This window comes from Passer montanus, unplaced genomic scaffold (assembly GCF_014805655.1).
Source record: "Passer montanus isolate IOZ18808 unplaced genomic scaffold, ASM1480565v1 scaffold46, whole genome shotgun sequence".
Lineage (NCBI taxonomy): Eukaryota > Metazoa > Chordata > Aves > Passeriformes > Passeridae > Passer > Passer montanus.
The window spans coordinates 1,941,053-1,954,935 of NW_024369485.1; the positions used below are offsets into that span (position 1 = coordinate 1,941,053).

Below are 13,883 nucleotides of genomic sequence, written 5' to 3' on the forward strand. Positions count from 1 at the left end.
AAAATTAGGCTTATGAGTGAGTTACAATTGTGCTATTGTAAACTCCCTAAGAATCATCTGTCAAATTGTTTAAAGCAGGCTACTAATTAAGTACTGTTAAATTAATGCACTGTCAAAACCTTCAGGCCTAAACTGTGGTCAAGTCCAGAGCCAGGTTTGGAAAGAGGATAAATGGGAAGGTCTCCCTTACTCCTTTTTATCCATACCTTTTTCCCACTCCAACCTCTATATTGATCATTTTAAGTTGATTTTGGTTTTAGATTGATTGGTTTCAGGTTTTAGCCCAATTTTTCTCTTGTGCATCTACGTAAGTGGGAGTGTGAACCTTGCCAACGAACCTAGCCACACTTTCACTTTAATATTAAACCTGCTTTTGCTGATACCTGTGCCATTGGATCTTTGGGCGACTCAAAACACTCATTTCCGACAGGGGTACTTCTGAATACTGAACTAACTCAGCAGACCCTTAAAATTTAAGTTTATCTATCTGTGTAGAGAGAAGAATCTTCAAAAATATTGGTTTTGTAAAGTGCATGATTGGTGCAATAAGATAGTGTACTGACTTTGGTTGGGATGGAGTTAAATAAAATGGTGTTTTATTTTAGATGTGTGATCAAAAAAATACTGACTACACACTCAGTCATATTTGCACTGAAGCCTCCTTTTTCTCCCTCTGCCCTCTCAGTGAATAGATCAGCCAGGTGTGCAAGAAGCTGGGAGGTATACAACCAGGCAAATGATCCCAAGCAGCCAACGAGATATGCCACCTCAGAAAATGCCATTGTCATGGTTTAGCCCCAGCCACTTACTCACTTTCCCCTGGAGCGTGATAAGGAAGAGAATCAGAAAAGTAAAAGCAAGAACACATGGGCTGAGATAAAAATAGTTTAATACAGCAAAAGCTGCACAAGCAAGCCAAGCCAAACAAGGAATTCATTCATCATTTCCTAGGGCAGGCAGGTGTTCAGCCATCCCCAGGAAAGCAGGACTCCACCATGCCTAATGGTGACTTGGGAAGACAAATGCATAATTCAAAACATCCCCCAATTCCCTCTTCTTCCCCCAGCTCTATATGCTGAGCATGATATGGCCATATGGTCTGGGATATCCCTTTTGTCAGCTGGAGTCATCTGTCCTGGATGTGATCCCTCCCAAAGCCTCGTGCACCCCCAGCCTCCTTGCTGGTGGGGTGGAAAAAGAAGAAGAAAAAGCCTTGACTCTGTGTAAGGCCTGCTCAGCAGTTACAAAAACAGCAATAAGGAAAACACCTCCCGATTATCAACACTGTTTTCAGCACAAGATCCACAAAGTAGCCCCATACAAGCTTCCATGAAGAAAATTAACTCTAATCCAGCCCAAACCAACACAGTCATGCTCAGCAATAAAAACAGTAAGAGAGGGTTTAGGGGGATTAGCCATCTTCTGCTTGGGCACTGGTTGGGCCTCAGTCTACTAATAGGAATTCCCTTTGCATCTCTTATTTTGTTTCACCTTCTTTCTCTGTCCTTGCAGCTTTCCCTTCAGTTATTACACAAATTTTATCTCATCCCTCTAATTTTATTTTACTTTTACTATTCATTTCCCATTCCCCCAGCCCAAGCTTGGGGGCAGCACAGAGGGAAGTGAGTGAGTGGTTGTGTGGTATTTAGCTACTTACCTGAGTTAGCCCAAAACAGGTTATTAAAATTAAGGAATTTTTTTCCAAATGCTCTAAAGATTTGCAATTGGTATTTTAGTGTTTTATGACTATGCTAAACTTTTTTTCTTACCTTGTACTTGTCCCCTTCATTTTTAGTCTGTAAAAACTGTTTACTCATCTCTTGGGTTAAAACAGACACAGGATTATCTACCTGCAAAAATAAATAATTTTTATTTTAATTACAAGATACCATGTAACTGAAAATCTATGAAAGTGAGAACCCTGTTTCAGTCTTGCAACTTATTACTAAGCTAATGCTGTGAAATCAAGCTTGCTAATCCTCTCACATCTTCAAAAAAACTAAAACATAACAAACTAAACCAATAACAAATAGAAAATTAGAAAGTCCAACTATATCAAATACAAAATAGAACCACAGCAAGGACAACTAAGGAACTGCTTCCAAGAAGATACATGACTGCTATAAAAACAGTAACTGTAAGTTCCATTTATTTAACTAAATCAGCGTTAGAAATTCTTGTTGTGTCAAAGTATTGCAATAAATGCAATGAACTGACTCATATATTCTTATAGACGTTGCCACAAAATAAAATCAATACATACTAACTGAAATCTCTATTATTTGAAATTCTAAGTAAGTTGAATATTTTAAACTTCAAATGCACTACCTGATCTTTTATTAATCAATTAGGCAGAAAAAAATCAATGCAAATTTCTGAAACAGCAAGAACTAAAATAATCGGCAGAAAAAACCTCTCCAGATACAAAAGAAACCTACATATGTCAAGACTTTCATCAACAGGACACATGACTCACAGCTCACAGATGACAGCAAACACTTATCTGTCTGGGACAGAATCCTATTCTGCATTGCATGAGGTATATATTTCAATTTTCCTTTTGCTGATGAATTTGATCTTTAAATGATATGAAAGAGGTGGAACTCTCTCCTTTAAGGAACGGTACATTTCTTTTTAATTGAAGAACTGTAGTATTGCATACCAATGTCTTCTTAAATTGCACAGAATTTAAACACTACAACAACTACCTGTATATTAAAGTGATCCAGTATTCCTATGAGTTCCTCTTTCTTTGAAGAAATTATGGTCCCTAGTAGTAAAAAAAGAAAGGAAAAATATCAATAGGTACAATGCCCCAGAGTATTTTCTTCATTGTAGAAAATGTAGAAAATGAAAGCCATCTTTTTGTAACAGAGACCTAGTTCTAAACTAGAAACATTGGTTAGGGTTGTTTTTATTATTATTATTTTTTTCAATATATTTTAATTTGCACAGAAAGACTTCTAATTGAAGTCCTTCTTTGCCTCATAAACCCTCTGTGACAGAATTTGGATAAATCAGCAAATTCAATAAAACCTCAAAAAAGACAAAAAAACTATGTTCAGCCTCATCCCAAAAGCAGATTTTTATAGAAACAAATACATAATGTAACACCTGACATACTAAGTAATACATATCAATAAATACATAATTGCTTTTGACATACTAAAATATTCTTAGTTTGGGCTAAAAACAAAAAAAAAAAAAGGACATTGTCATCATCCTTGAGTAATTTTATGAAAAGAGAAACATCATCCTTTACTAACATCAAGGCATTGAAAGCCATGAACAAGCTTAGAGAACTTCTAAGTCTGAGAACAAAGTAAACTACCACCAACCAGCTTTGCTTTTCAGTTTGCAAGTTCTGCTTCCATCCTGATTGATGCGCTGATTCACAATAATAGAGGTACCATACAATTCTGGTTTAAACGCATCTCTTCCTTGGTTTCGCAAAGTTATGGAAATATCTGCAGAACTAAAAAAATAACAAAAATAATTAAAATAACCCTGAAATTAATTTCAAATCTAAAAACAAAAAAAAAATCAGAACATTTTAATTTTCCATGCAAATTGTCATGTACCCTACAGGTCACAGGCAAGTCAGTCACAGTACCAATCAGAAAAACATGTATTTGTTTGGTTTGAGCCATAACAGCATAAGATACATTGCTGGTTTAAAACCCAGCAGTAAAGGGAAAAGCAGTACCCAGCAGTAAAGTAAAAGTAAAGTAAAGGGAAAAGCAGTACCCAGCAGTAAAGTAAAAGTAAAGTAAAGAGAAAAGTAAACCCATTCAAGCTGTCCCCTTTCCTCCACCCCCTTCCCACAGTGGAGGAAACAACACGAGAGTTTGTAAGATGGAATCGCAATTTACTTCAAAACCTCAAAACCACAACAATATTAGTAAGATTGTACAAAACAGAGTGTTTTACCCACAGAAGGGTATTCACCACTAAACACAAAAGCTTCCCCAAGATAGCACCTAGCACGGTTTCTCAGAAAAAGGCAAAATGGCAAGTGGCCTTGTGCTGGGCCATACAGTGCATGATAGAACAAAGGCACTATGTCAGTGATGCTCATGGTTTAACTTTCCCCTTCCCCAGCCTGAAAACAATTGGAAAACAGGGACAAGACAAAACCTAGTGGGATCTGACAGGGCTCTGAATCAGGTCAGGGGACCCTTTTCCTGTGCCTGACTGTGCACAAGCGGGACGGGAATGCTCGGCGGCTCTGGCTGTATTGCTGCTGTGGTAGCTGCTGCAGCCATGGTGGCTGTGGCTGGGGCTGCACACTGCTTGGCCGGGCTCTGCTCTGTGCAGCTGCTGTTCCCTCCCTTGGGCTTGCCAGCGCTGTCTTTCAGCACCAAACTAGAAAAGCCTGGGCTCAGAGGAAGGGGAAAGGGGCCGTGTCTTGGGGTGATTTTATGATGATGCTCTATCCCTGATTGTCTGCTTTATGTCCAGAGATGGCTGTTATGGCTTTAAGGTGGGTCCAGAAGAGGGGCACAAGCCTTTGGGGGCTCCTGTGTGGAGTTGCTGTTCAAGACTCACTCCCCAGCATGTTGGGTGCTGCAGTGTGGCAGCTGCTTTGTTGCTTAGCTAACTCGATTTCTTAGTAGCTAAGCAAGAAGTTTCCTTCCCCCCCCCCACCCCGCCTTTCCCCTGGATGACAGCAGCAATCCTTCTGCAGGTGTTTTTTTGGTTTTTCTTGAACTGTTTCAGCTTGGTTTTGGTCCAAGATCAGATAATCGCCAGATCAGCAGTGGGGGTCACTCCAGCCAGCCTGAAACCATGGGCAAAGATGAACCAACAAGAGAAAGGACACCAAAATCCATCAGCTTCATCTGCTGCGAGGAGGGGACCAATGCCAGCCAACAGGTTCCCATCTGTTTTGCCCAAGCCACTGTATGAACATTTTCCTCTTCCCTGAGATAAAAGCCACTCACCATTTTGTCCCCCCTTTGCCATGCAGCCAGCCTGTTTATTTCTTCCCCTGGCATTCTGAGGTTTTTTTGTTGTGGTGTGGGTGGGGAGGTAAGGTTCTGAAAGTTCAATATCTAGAATTTATTCAATTTTTTTTTCATGTGATGCAGGCACTTTGTTAGTTAATAAACAGGCTTTTTTTACTTTCACCCACTGGTATTCATTTTCTCATTGGCAAAAGGGATTACTGAAGCCATTCTCTTCGGAGGAAACACTCATTACAGAATGTTTTCTCCTAAATCTGTCTCTAAACCAAGACAGACAGCCAGTGGCAGAGACGGGCAAAGTCTGCTGGGCTAACCCTGACACCTACACACCCCCTCCCTTGAACCTGGGAAAAGCAAAAGCTGCTTTTGGCCCCAGCTTCCTTGTGCTGACACCACAGCCCTGGGTGGTATGGAATCAAACACTGCCACAAACTCCAGCCCTCTTCTCCATGACCATGACAGACACACTGCTGCCATACACTGTCTGCTTGCACCTCCTATGCTTCACCTATATAATGAGCCAAAAGCAAATATTTGTGAGAGAAGATTTCTTCCATCTTCCCTTCTCATCTGAGTGCCCTAATTTTCCATCACAGATTCATACTGCTTTTTGGTAGGTATTTTTTCAAATTGGCTTCTGTATAAAACAGTTGTCTGGCTTCTACAGCCTAACCAAAGTAACATACAGCAGAATGCTTAAGCCATTCTTCTAGAAAAGATGTCATGTGATTTCAATTCCAAATTCCTACTTCCTGTTTCTCAAGTGAGTGCTGAAACTTTAGTACATATAAGGCAAGTACTACCAACAATTTTACTCTTAAGCACCTCTAAAAGGAAAAGACTGGGATATCTGACTCCAAATAACAGCTTCATGTAAATGTAAACTCATAAACCTCCTATATTTTTACTGGTTTCCCTAAACACATTATCCCCACTCTCACAGTACACATGAATCCACTTCTTGCATGTTCAAATATCCAGTAAGTCAAGGTCTTTATCTTCATTCACATCACCAAAAAGATTGAAAAATAATTAACCTCACTGCTTGTAAAACAATGACAACTAGTCACCTATTTTTCTAGTGGACTCCATTTTTCTGTAGGATATTCAATTACAGAGTGGAAGTAATACACCAGAGCAGGAAGTATAGAGAACACATCACTACGTTAGCTAGTTCAGTGTCCCAGTTTCAAGGAGGACAGAGGTAATTTTCTTGCCATTACTGTGAGGGGCAGAGCCTGGAGCCATATGAGTGTGGTTATTCTATGCCCCACACATCATCCCTGGGGCCACAGCTTCAGCTGGAGGAGAAGGAGAACACAAAGTGGAACTGCCACCACTTTGTTCTTTTATTTCAGGAAAAGTGGAAGGCGAGTGAAGCAGTGGGGTGGCTCCAGTCCTACCACGGGGTTGGTGTGTCATTGTTCTTGTCTTGGGCTTGGGGAGGGAGTGTGGGTGATTTGTCCACCGTTGTTCCTTTTTTTCACAACACGGGCACAGACGCTTCCATTTGCTATTTTCTTCTTTTTCTCAGGAGATGTCTGACTCGGGCTGTGGTGCAGTAGCCTTGCGTCAGACTCAGTGAGCATTTTTGCTTGGAATCACCCTCTTTTACACACTGTTGTTATTAGTATTGTTGCTGTTAGTGTTTGTTTTCCTTATCTCGTTGATGGTTTTTTTCAGCACATTTTTATTTCAACACCTAATGTCCACCTTTATTTCTCTCTCACTGGAGGGGATAGAGACCAGCTGTTTGGAGTTTAATTTCCAACTGGTTTCAAAATACAACATTCAGGAATAATGATATACTAGAGGTAAAACTTCTGAAGTTTTTTGCTTTCAGGGTCTGGGGTTTTTTTGCAAGGGCAGCGTGTTGTTTAAATATGGTCTCTTCAGCATTATGCTTTTTATTTGAGTCTGTTGGATCCCACAAGAAGATGCAGAAAATTAGCATAAACAGAAAACCCATAAGCTAACCTTAATCACTGAACTACAAATGTAACTTGTAGATTAAAGTTTAACTTACGTCTCTCCTTTCTGAATAAACATTTTTAATGAGGAACCTCTGTTTGTTGCAGTGGCTTTTCCACCAAGTCCAACAATCAGTGCTGTTAATACAGAACTTTTTCCACCTGTAATCGAAGCATTGAACTTGTTTAAAAGAGAAGATAATTTGTACTCCACCCATATTACAGTTTTTTACTTTTTATATAGTCATACATTAGAAGTCCAACTTCTGTCCCAACTGAACATATAAAATAACAATAATGCTAGTCAAGTATCTGCCATTTTCAAGATTCTCCCTAAAAAAACCCAACATGCTGACCCAAACTTCTGTTACTCCTATTTAGCAATTTACATTCAACATGTCGTAAGTCAAAAGGAATCTCCTCTTTCTTAAAAGCATACTGAAAACACTATACAACAAAAGAAATCAAACACACATTACTATTTACCTAACTATTTGAAAGGTTTTAAGCTTTCTTTCAAAATTTATGTTTATTTTTTTAATTCTTTCTCCAGAAGAAACAAGATTGTATAAATAGGTATCAGTTCCTTTTCCTGTAATAGTTTCTATGTCCTGGGTTAGCTGGGATAGAGCTCCTTTTCTACCAAGTAGCTTGTAGAGTGCTGTGTTTTGGGTGCAGCCTGACAATAATGCTGATAACATGCCCATGTTTTGGTTGTTGCTAAGTAGCAAAGTTGAGAACTCTTCAGTGTCTCATACTCTGCCACTGAAGAGGTGCACAAGAAGGCAGGAGGGAGCCTGGCCAAGAGAACTGACCTGAACTGGCCAAAGGGATATTCCATACAATAGAATGTCATGCCATGCCCAGTGCATAAACTGGGGGATGCTGTTCAGGAGCCACTCACTGCTGCTCACAGATGGGCTGGTTGTGAGCAACTACATTATGCATAACTTGTTTCTCTTGGGTTTTATCCCTCTCTTTCTTTCTCTTTTTCATTACAGTAATTATTATATTTTATTTTATTTCAATTATTAAGCTATTCTTATCCCAAACCACAGGTTTTACCTTTTTCCAATTCACCTTCCTATGCCACTGGGGGACATGGGGAAGTTGAGTGGCTGCATGATATTTAGTTGCTAAAAGGGATTAAATGACAACACTCCTTTCTAACACCCAATGCAGGGCTCAAAGGGTTGATATAACTGACCAGAGTATGTTAAAACAAATTTGTTTTAAGCATTCATGATATTAGCCTAATATCTGTTGATCACAATGCCGATTTATTTGCTCTCAGAGCTGTTATGCTGGTTCTCAGAAGCACATTATGTATTATGCATTGTTACATATGCATTATGTAACACCTTCCTCATGCACTCCCTACTTTGGTGTTTACCACCTTTGGGGCCTGGGCTAAGGCTATAATTTTGAAGTCCTCTGCAATGTGGCTGATAAGGTATGATAAGATAGGATATGACAAATGACATGCTCTGACATGACGGATCCGCGGGCAGTGAGACTCGCCCTCACGCTGGGCTGCGGGAGCCACCCAGCGGCAAACGTTCACAACTACCGCTCTCACCCTTCCTCCGAGGGCCAGCCCACAGAGGACACACCTTCTCCTCCTTCTCCAGGCTAACTACAACTGCTTTTCAAAATTTTGGATGTCCTCAGGAAGCTCAAACCATCAGGAAGCAGGATGTTGCTGAATGTGCTTCAGATCTAGTTTAGCATTATGCACCTGTCACCAGTACTTCAACCCCCTACTACACTACCACTATGGTTCCCCTAAACTCAGTGATGGGCACAGCAGGCACTTGGACAAATATAGTGCATTTAATAATAAACATACAAGTACATTTAGTTCAAATAAAAATTTATGCATTATTTAGCTATTGAAATATGTATATCCACATTATCTTTTGCAAAAATCTCCAATTTTAAGACCTAATTCACCAGCCTTTAACTACTGGGATAGACTTGTGTGGTACCTCATTTCAAAAGTGAATCCTTATCCACACCTAAAAGGTGGCCACCAGTGCTTTTTCAAATAAAAAACTACATTCTCTACATTATTAACAGAAGCGTTCTTTGACAAAGACGCTATGGAATTAGTACTTACTTCCATTGGTTCCAACAACAAAATTGAGATTTGATCCAAACTGAAAAGGCCCCAGATTTGAATGGCACATAAAGTTCTTCAGCTGGATGCTTTCAATTATCCCAACCTCACCGTCAGGCTAAAGAATAACAATTAAAACTCAAGTTATATATGCATTTTAATGAGATTGAGTTTATATATTTTAAACACAATGAGAATTAAAATGACAGTATGATATAAAACATTGATTGTTACAAGCCACAAGGAAACAGAAGGGTTTCACAACACTGTGTAAAGTCGCTTGCTACAGAGCAGCTATTTACTAAAATAAAAAGTTACCAAAGCTGATCCCTCACACACAGTAACTTTCAGTTCTCCCTAATAGTAACACCATTACTCCCTATTACTAACCATCAATACAACATTAAATATTAAAACAATAGATCCACAGTAGTTGGCTGACCAAGTTAAAGCATGTTATTAAGGGCACTGTCTAAATGTCTTGTCAATGACAGGCTTGGGGCACCAGCCACCTCTCTAGGAAGCTGCACTGGCATTGAGTTGGGGCAGGAGGGGCAGGAAGCTACAGGGGTGGCTTCTGTGAGAACCTGCCAGAAGCTTTTCCATGTCTGACAGAGCCATTGCCACTCCCCAGCCACCCCCAAGACAAACCCACTGCTGGCCAAGGCTGAGCCCATCAGCAACAGCGGCAGTGCCTCCAGGCTAAGAGCCAGGAAAGGGAAATTGCAACTGCAGCAACTGTAGCCAGAGAAGAGAGGAGTGAGAATATGTGAGAGGAACAGGTCTGCAGACACCAAGGAGGGGCAGGAGGTCCTCCAGCACCAGAGCAGAGATCCACCTGTAGCCCATGGAGAGCCCTGCGCTGGAGAGGTGCATTCCCAAAGGAGGCTGTGACTCTATGGGAAGTCTGCACTGGAGGAGGTTTGCTGGTAGGACTTGTGAGCCCATGGGGGACCCACAGAGGAGGAGGCTGTTCCTGAGGGACTGCATCCTGCAGAAGGGATCCACACTGGAGCACAGAATGAGTGTGAGTCCTCCCTCTGAAGAGGAACAAGTGGTAGAGACAACATGTAATGAACTGACCAAAGCCCCCATTCCCTGTGCTGTTGGGTTGGGGGAGAAGAAAACTGGGAGTGAAAAGGAGCCAAGGATGGGTGGAGGGAAGCTGTTTTAAGTTCTGGGTTCATTTCTCATTATCTCTCAAATACTGATTTGATTGTAAATAAATTAATTTAATTTCCCCAGGCTGAGTCTGTTTTGCCCATGACAGTCACTGGGGAGTGATCTCTCCCTGCCCTTATCTCAATCACAAGCATTTTGTTTTATTTTCTCTCCCCTGTCCAGGAAAGGAGGGAGTGCTTTTGGTGCACACCTGGCACCCAGACAGGTTCAACCTCCCAGAGAAGCCTCCTTGTCCAGTGTCTTACCACTGGTAAAGAAATGTTTCCTAATGTCCAGTCTAAATACACAGGACAGTATTTGCAATCTCAAAAATAACCTTTTTAAGTCTTCTATCAAACTAAAATTCAACTACTAAAAGAAAAGCAGAAAAAAACCCCAATATTCTTGTTTTCAGGTTTCTTTCCCATCAAAACTTGCACTTCAAACACTAGATTTTTTTCAGGTATCTGAATGTGTGAGCAATGCAAAACAAGCAAGTATTTGGCATTGCTTTTAGTAAATAAATAGTTTTCCAAATATTTTGTCTGCCTTTACTACAACCATAAATGAAACATACCATAGTTCAATCAAAATCCATTTCCTTCATTTACTTCACAACTAGAGTAGTATTCCTTTTATTAAATCAGAATATTGTTATGTTATGACTGACTATTATAACTAGATGACCCAAAAGAAATAAGGTAAGAATAACCTCATGCAGACAGTATCCCTAGTTTATTTTATCTTTGTTCTACTGATGCCTACAAGACATTTATTTCAATAGGCACAGAACTTTTCTTACATCTTCATCTATGACTTTTTATACTTACCAGCTGTGAAGGGGCACTACTACTCGCTGAGAACTCTAAAGGTTCTTCTTCATTAGACTCATCACTATGTACATCTGTGTATTCTCTTCTCTGCCTTTTCTGGGAACCAGGAGTTAGAACACTTTCTTCCTTTCTCTTACCCATGAGTACTGAAAAATGAAAGTAATGAAATATTACAGGTTTCAGTTTTCTATGTGACAACATACCCACAGGTGATAGCACAGACGTACCAAATTATTTACTTTGGTAAAAAAAGTATTAAAATCACAGCAAACATTGCAACACATACTTTCCCAGAACTGAAACCTCAGCAATTTAAGGCTACACTTGCTATGAAGAAGTTGCATCAAAACAAAAGAACCACAGCTTCATTATTCTAATCAAGCTGAATAAATAAAATCAACCTTAATTCTGTTTTCCTCGGTACATTAGACTTTGGAATACTTGCTACAATTGTTTTTGGTTAGCAATGAAATTGAAGGTTAGTGGTAAGAAGTACATAACTAACATAGTATAATCAGCAGCATTGATACTGATTTGATTAAAGCCAGCTGCATGGCCAAAAGCAAAGTGTATTAATAATTTCTGTCAACAAAAGGCAAGAAAATTAATATGCAAAACACATAAAAGTAGAATAAAGGAAAATTTAGATTCATAGCACTTTTCCTGAGCTGTTTTTTACACTACAAGGCAGTATAACATGATCACAGTAAACAATATGCTCCTAATAAAGGATAATTATTCTCTCTATATAGAGGACACATGTATAAATTTCCTCTACAAATCAATAAATAATGCACAGACTTCCAGCACTAAGAGGACTGGTCTGAAACAAATCTTGCAAAAGTAACAAACTATAAAACATATAAAAACTCATATTTTCTGTAATCATAAGTTTATGGTATGGTTTTTATTCCCTCAAAAGTATATATTACATTCTTCATACCTACAGACCCAAAGACCTACATAAAATACAGAAGCTGACATACCTGCCCTAAGTAGAAGCAAGGTGCTATTTACACAAATGCAACACACAATCTTTTTATTTGTTAGCAATTAAGTTAGCTACTGCTAAGTATCTAAAACAGACTAGAACTACTATCAGTTGCACAGTTTTCTGACATCAAAACTTTTCTGAAATGCATTATGCTCTCCTACTCAGCTTCGTTTGCTGGAATTTCATCTAGAGCTCCCCTGTAAGAAAGATGACAACCAACTTTAATGCACAGCACCAGTTCAAGGAAAATTCCGAGGCAATACATGTACTAAACATTCACTCCTATAGAAAGATCACTGAATGACACATGGCCTAAGAATAGGCTGCTTATCTATAAAAATAAATAATTTTTAATTTTTTTTAATGTGTGGGGTGCAGGAAAGAATGCCTAGCATTAGAGAAATGTCTAAACACACTGGGGGCTTGGAGGCCAGAAGACTCCTCTTCATGGATACAGGTAATGACAACAAGCAAGCACTTCCTTGTCCCTCAGGACAGATGGGATAATCCAGGAGAGAATCCAACCATGATCTCCTGGAGGGAGGTGACACATCCTGTGAGAAAGCTGGGTGGGTCAGCATGGCAGGTCCAGCTGTGCAGTGCACAGCCTCAGGACCCCAGGGGCCCCCTTGTCAAACACCCCCCAGAGCTTCTCAGCAGGTCTTGCTCCACATTCTCTCTGTTTTAAGATTAGTTACTTGGAGAATCTACAGAGAACTCCATGAAATAAAGACTGCTGAAGTACAGCTTCAGTCACAAGAACTTGTATTGCAATGGAGGGGAGCAGTCTTTCTTCCCTCTTCTCATTCTGTCTCATCCCTCTGAGTGCAAGCAGCTCTTTACATGACAAAATAATAAATCACCTCAAGTCTTTGATTCTACCAAAAAGTAAAGCAGGAAAGAACCTCTTTCTTTTAAGGTTATTTAGGTGAGCTCCTAACCACCTCACCATGCAGATCTGTATGCATGGGCAACAAAATAATAAATCACCCCAAGTCTTTGATTCTACCAAAAAAGAACCTTTTCTGGGTTCTTTCTGGGAAAGAACCTCTTTCTTTTAAGGTTAGTTAGGTGAGCTCCTAACCACCTCACCATGCAGATCTGTATGCATGGGTCACTGTGGAGAACAAGAGGCTTCTCTGAGCATTTTCCTTGGGTCAGCCTAATGTTCTGGACAGACTATTGACTAGAGTTCAACTGATGAGAGGTCACACAGCTTATACTACCAAGTACCACAGAGAGCAGCATTTATTGTAAGGGTTACAGAGAACATCTAATTTCTAATCTACATATTTGTTGACTGCTTTATACAATACAGTGTTTTATGATTCCCTCATTAATCTTCTATCACACAGCATCTAAAAGATAAAGAAAAACAGTATTAATCCCTTTCCACTATGTGGAATGAACAAAATTCAAAGCAAATGCAGAAATGCAAAAAATTTGCCATCTGACACTCCTGCAATGATTTTTATGGTAGGGATTTCTTTATCAAATATTAGAGGAGCAAGAGAAGAAGGATGATGATGTTTATTACTGATGATTATTATTACTATTGTTATAATGATGATGCCCATGAAGTATTTACAGCAAAACTATCATATCCACTTTATGTTATGTAGTTTAATACAACACACAAGGAAATCAAGGAGCAAATACACTTCATGATTCAGCTTACACACCTTGTGCTATGCTACTCTGGCTTTACTACAAAGCCATGCCTTCATGCCAAATTACTCAGACCAGGAATCAGCCACTTGCAAGCTCTTGGCATCCATCACCCAAATATGAAGACATAAACATAAGCTTTAAATGTTGTAATTAATAACATCCAAACTA

General features: G+C 39.6%; 1 protein-coding gene across 4 annotated transcripts in view; it reads right to left on the reverse strand.

The window, feature by feature from the left end:
* SMC6 (structural maintenance of chromosomes 6) overlaps positions 1-13,883 on the reverse strand; it is a 38,732-nt gene that overhangs the window by 21,800 nt on the left and 3,049 nt on the right. For all 4 annotated transcript variants that reach the window (XM_039721612.1, XM_039721613.1, XM_039721614.1 and 1 more), the window contains exons 2-7: positions 11,048-11,196; positions 9,057-9,174; positions 6,994-7,099; positions 3,339-3,475; positions 2,709-2,770; positions 1,770-1,850 (exon numbers count right to left, since the gene is read on the reverse strand). In XM_039721612.1, coding sequence (XP_039577546.1) covers positions 1,770-1,850; positions 2,709-2,770; positions 3,339-3,475; positions 6,994-7,099; positions 9,057-9,174; positions 11,048-11,191 — 648 coding nt within the window. In that variant the 5' untranslated portion in view covers positions 11,192-11,196. The remainder of the gene's footprint in view (positions 1-1,769; positions 1,851-2,708; positions 2,771-3,338; positions 3,476-6,993; positions 7,100-9,056; positions 9,175-11,047; positions 11,197-13,883) is intronic.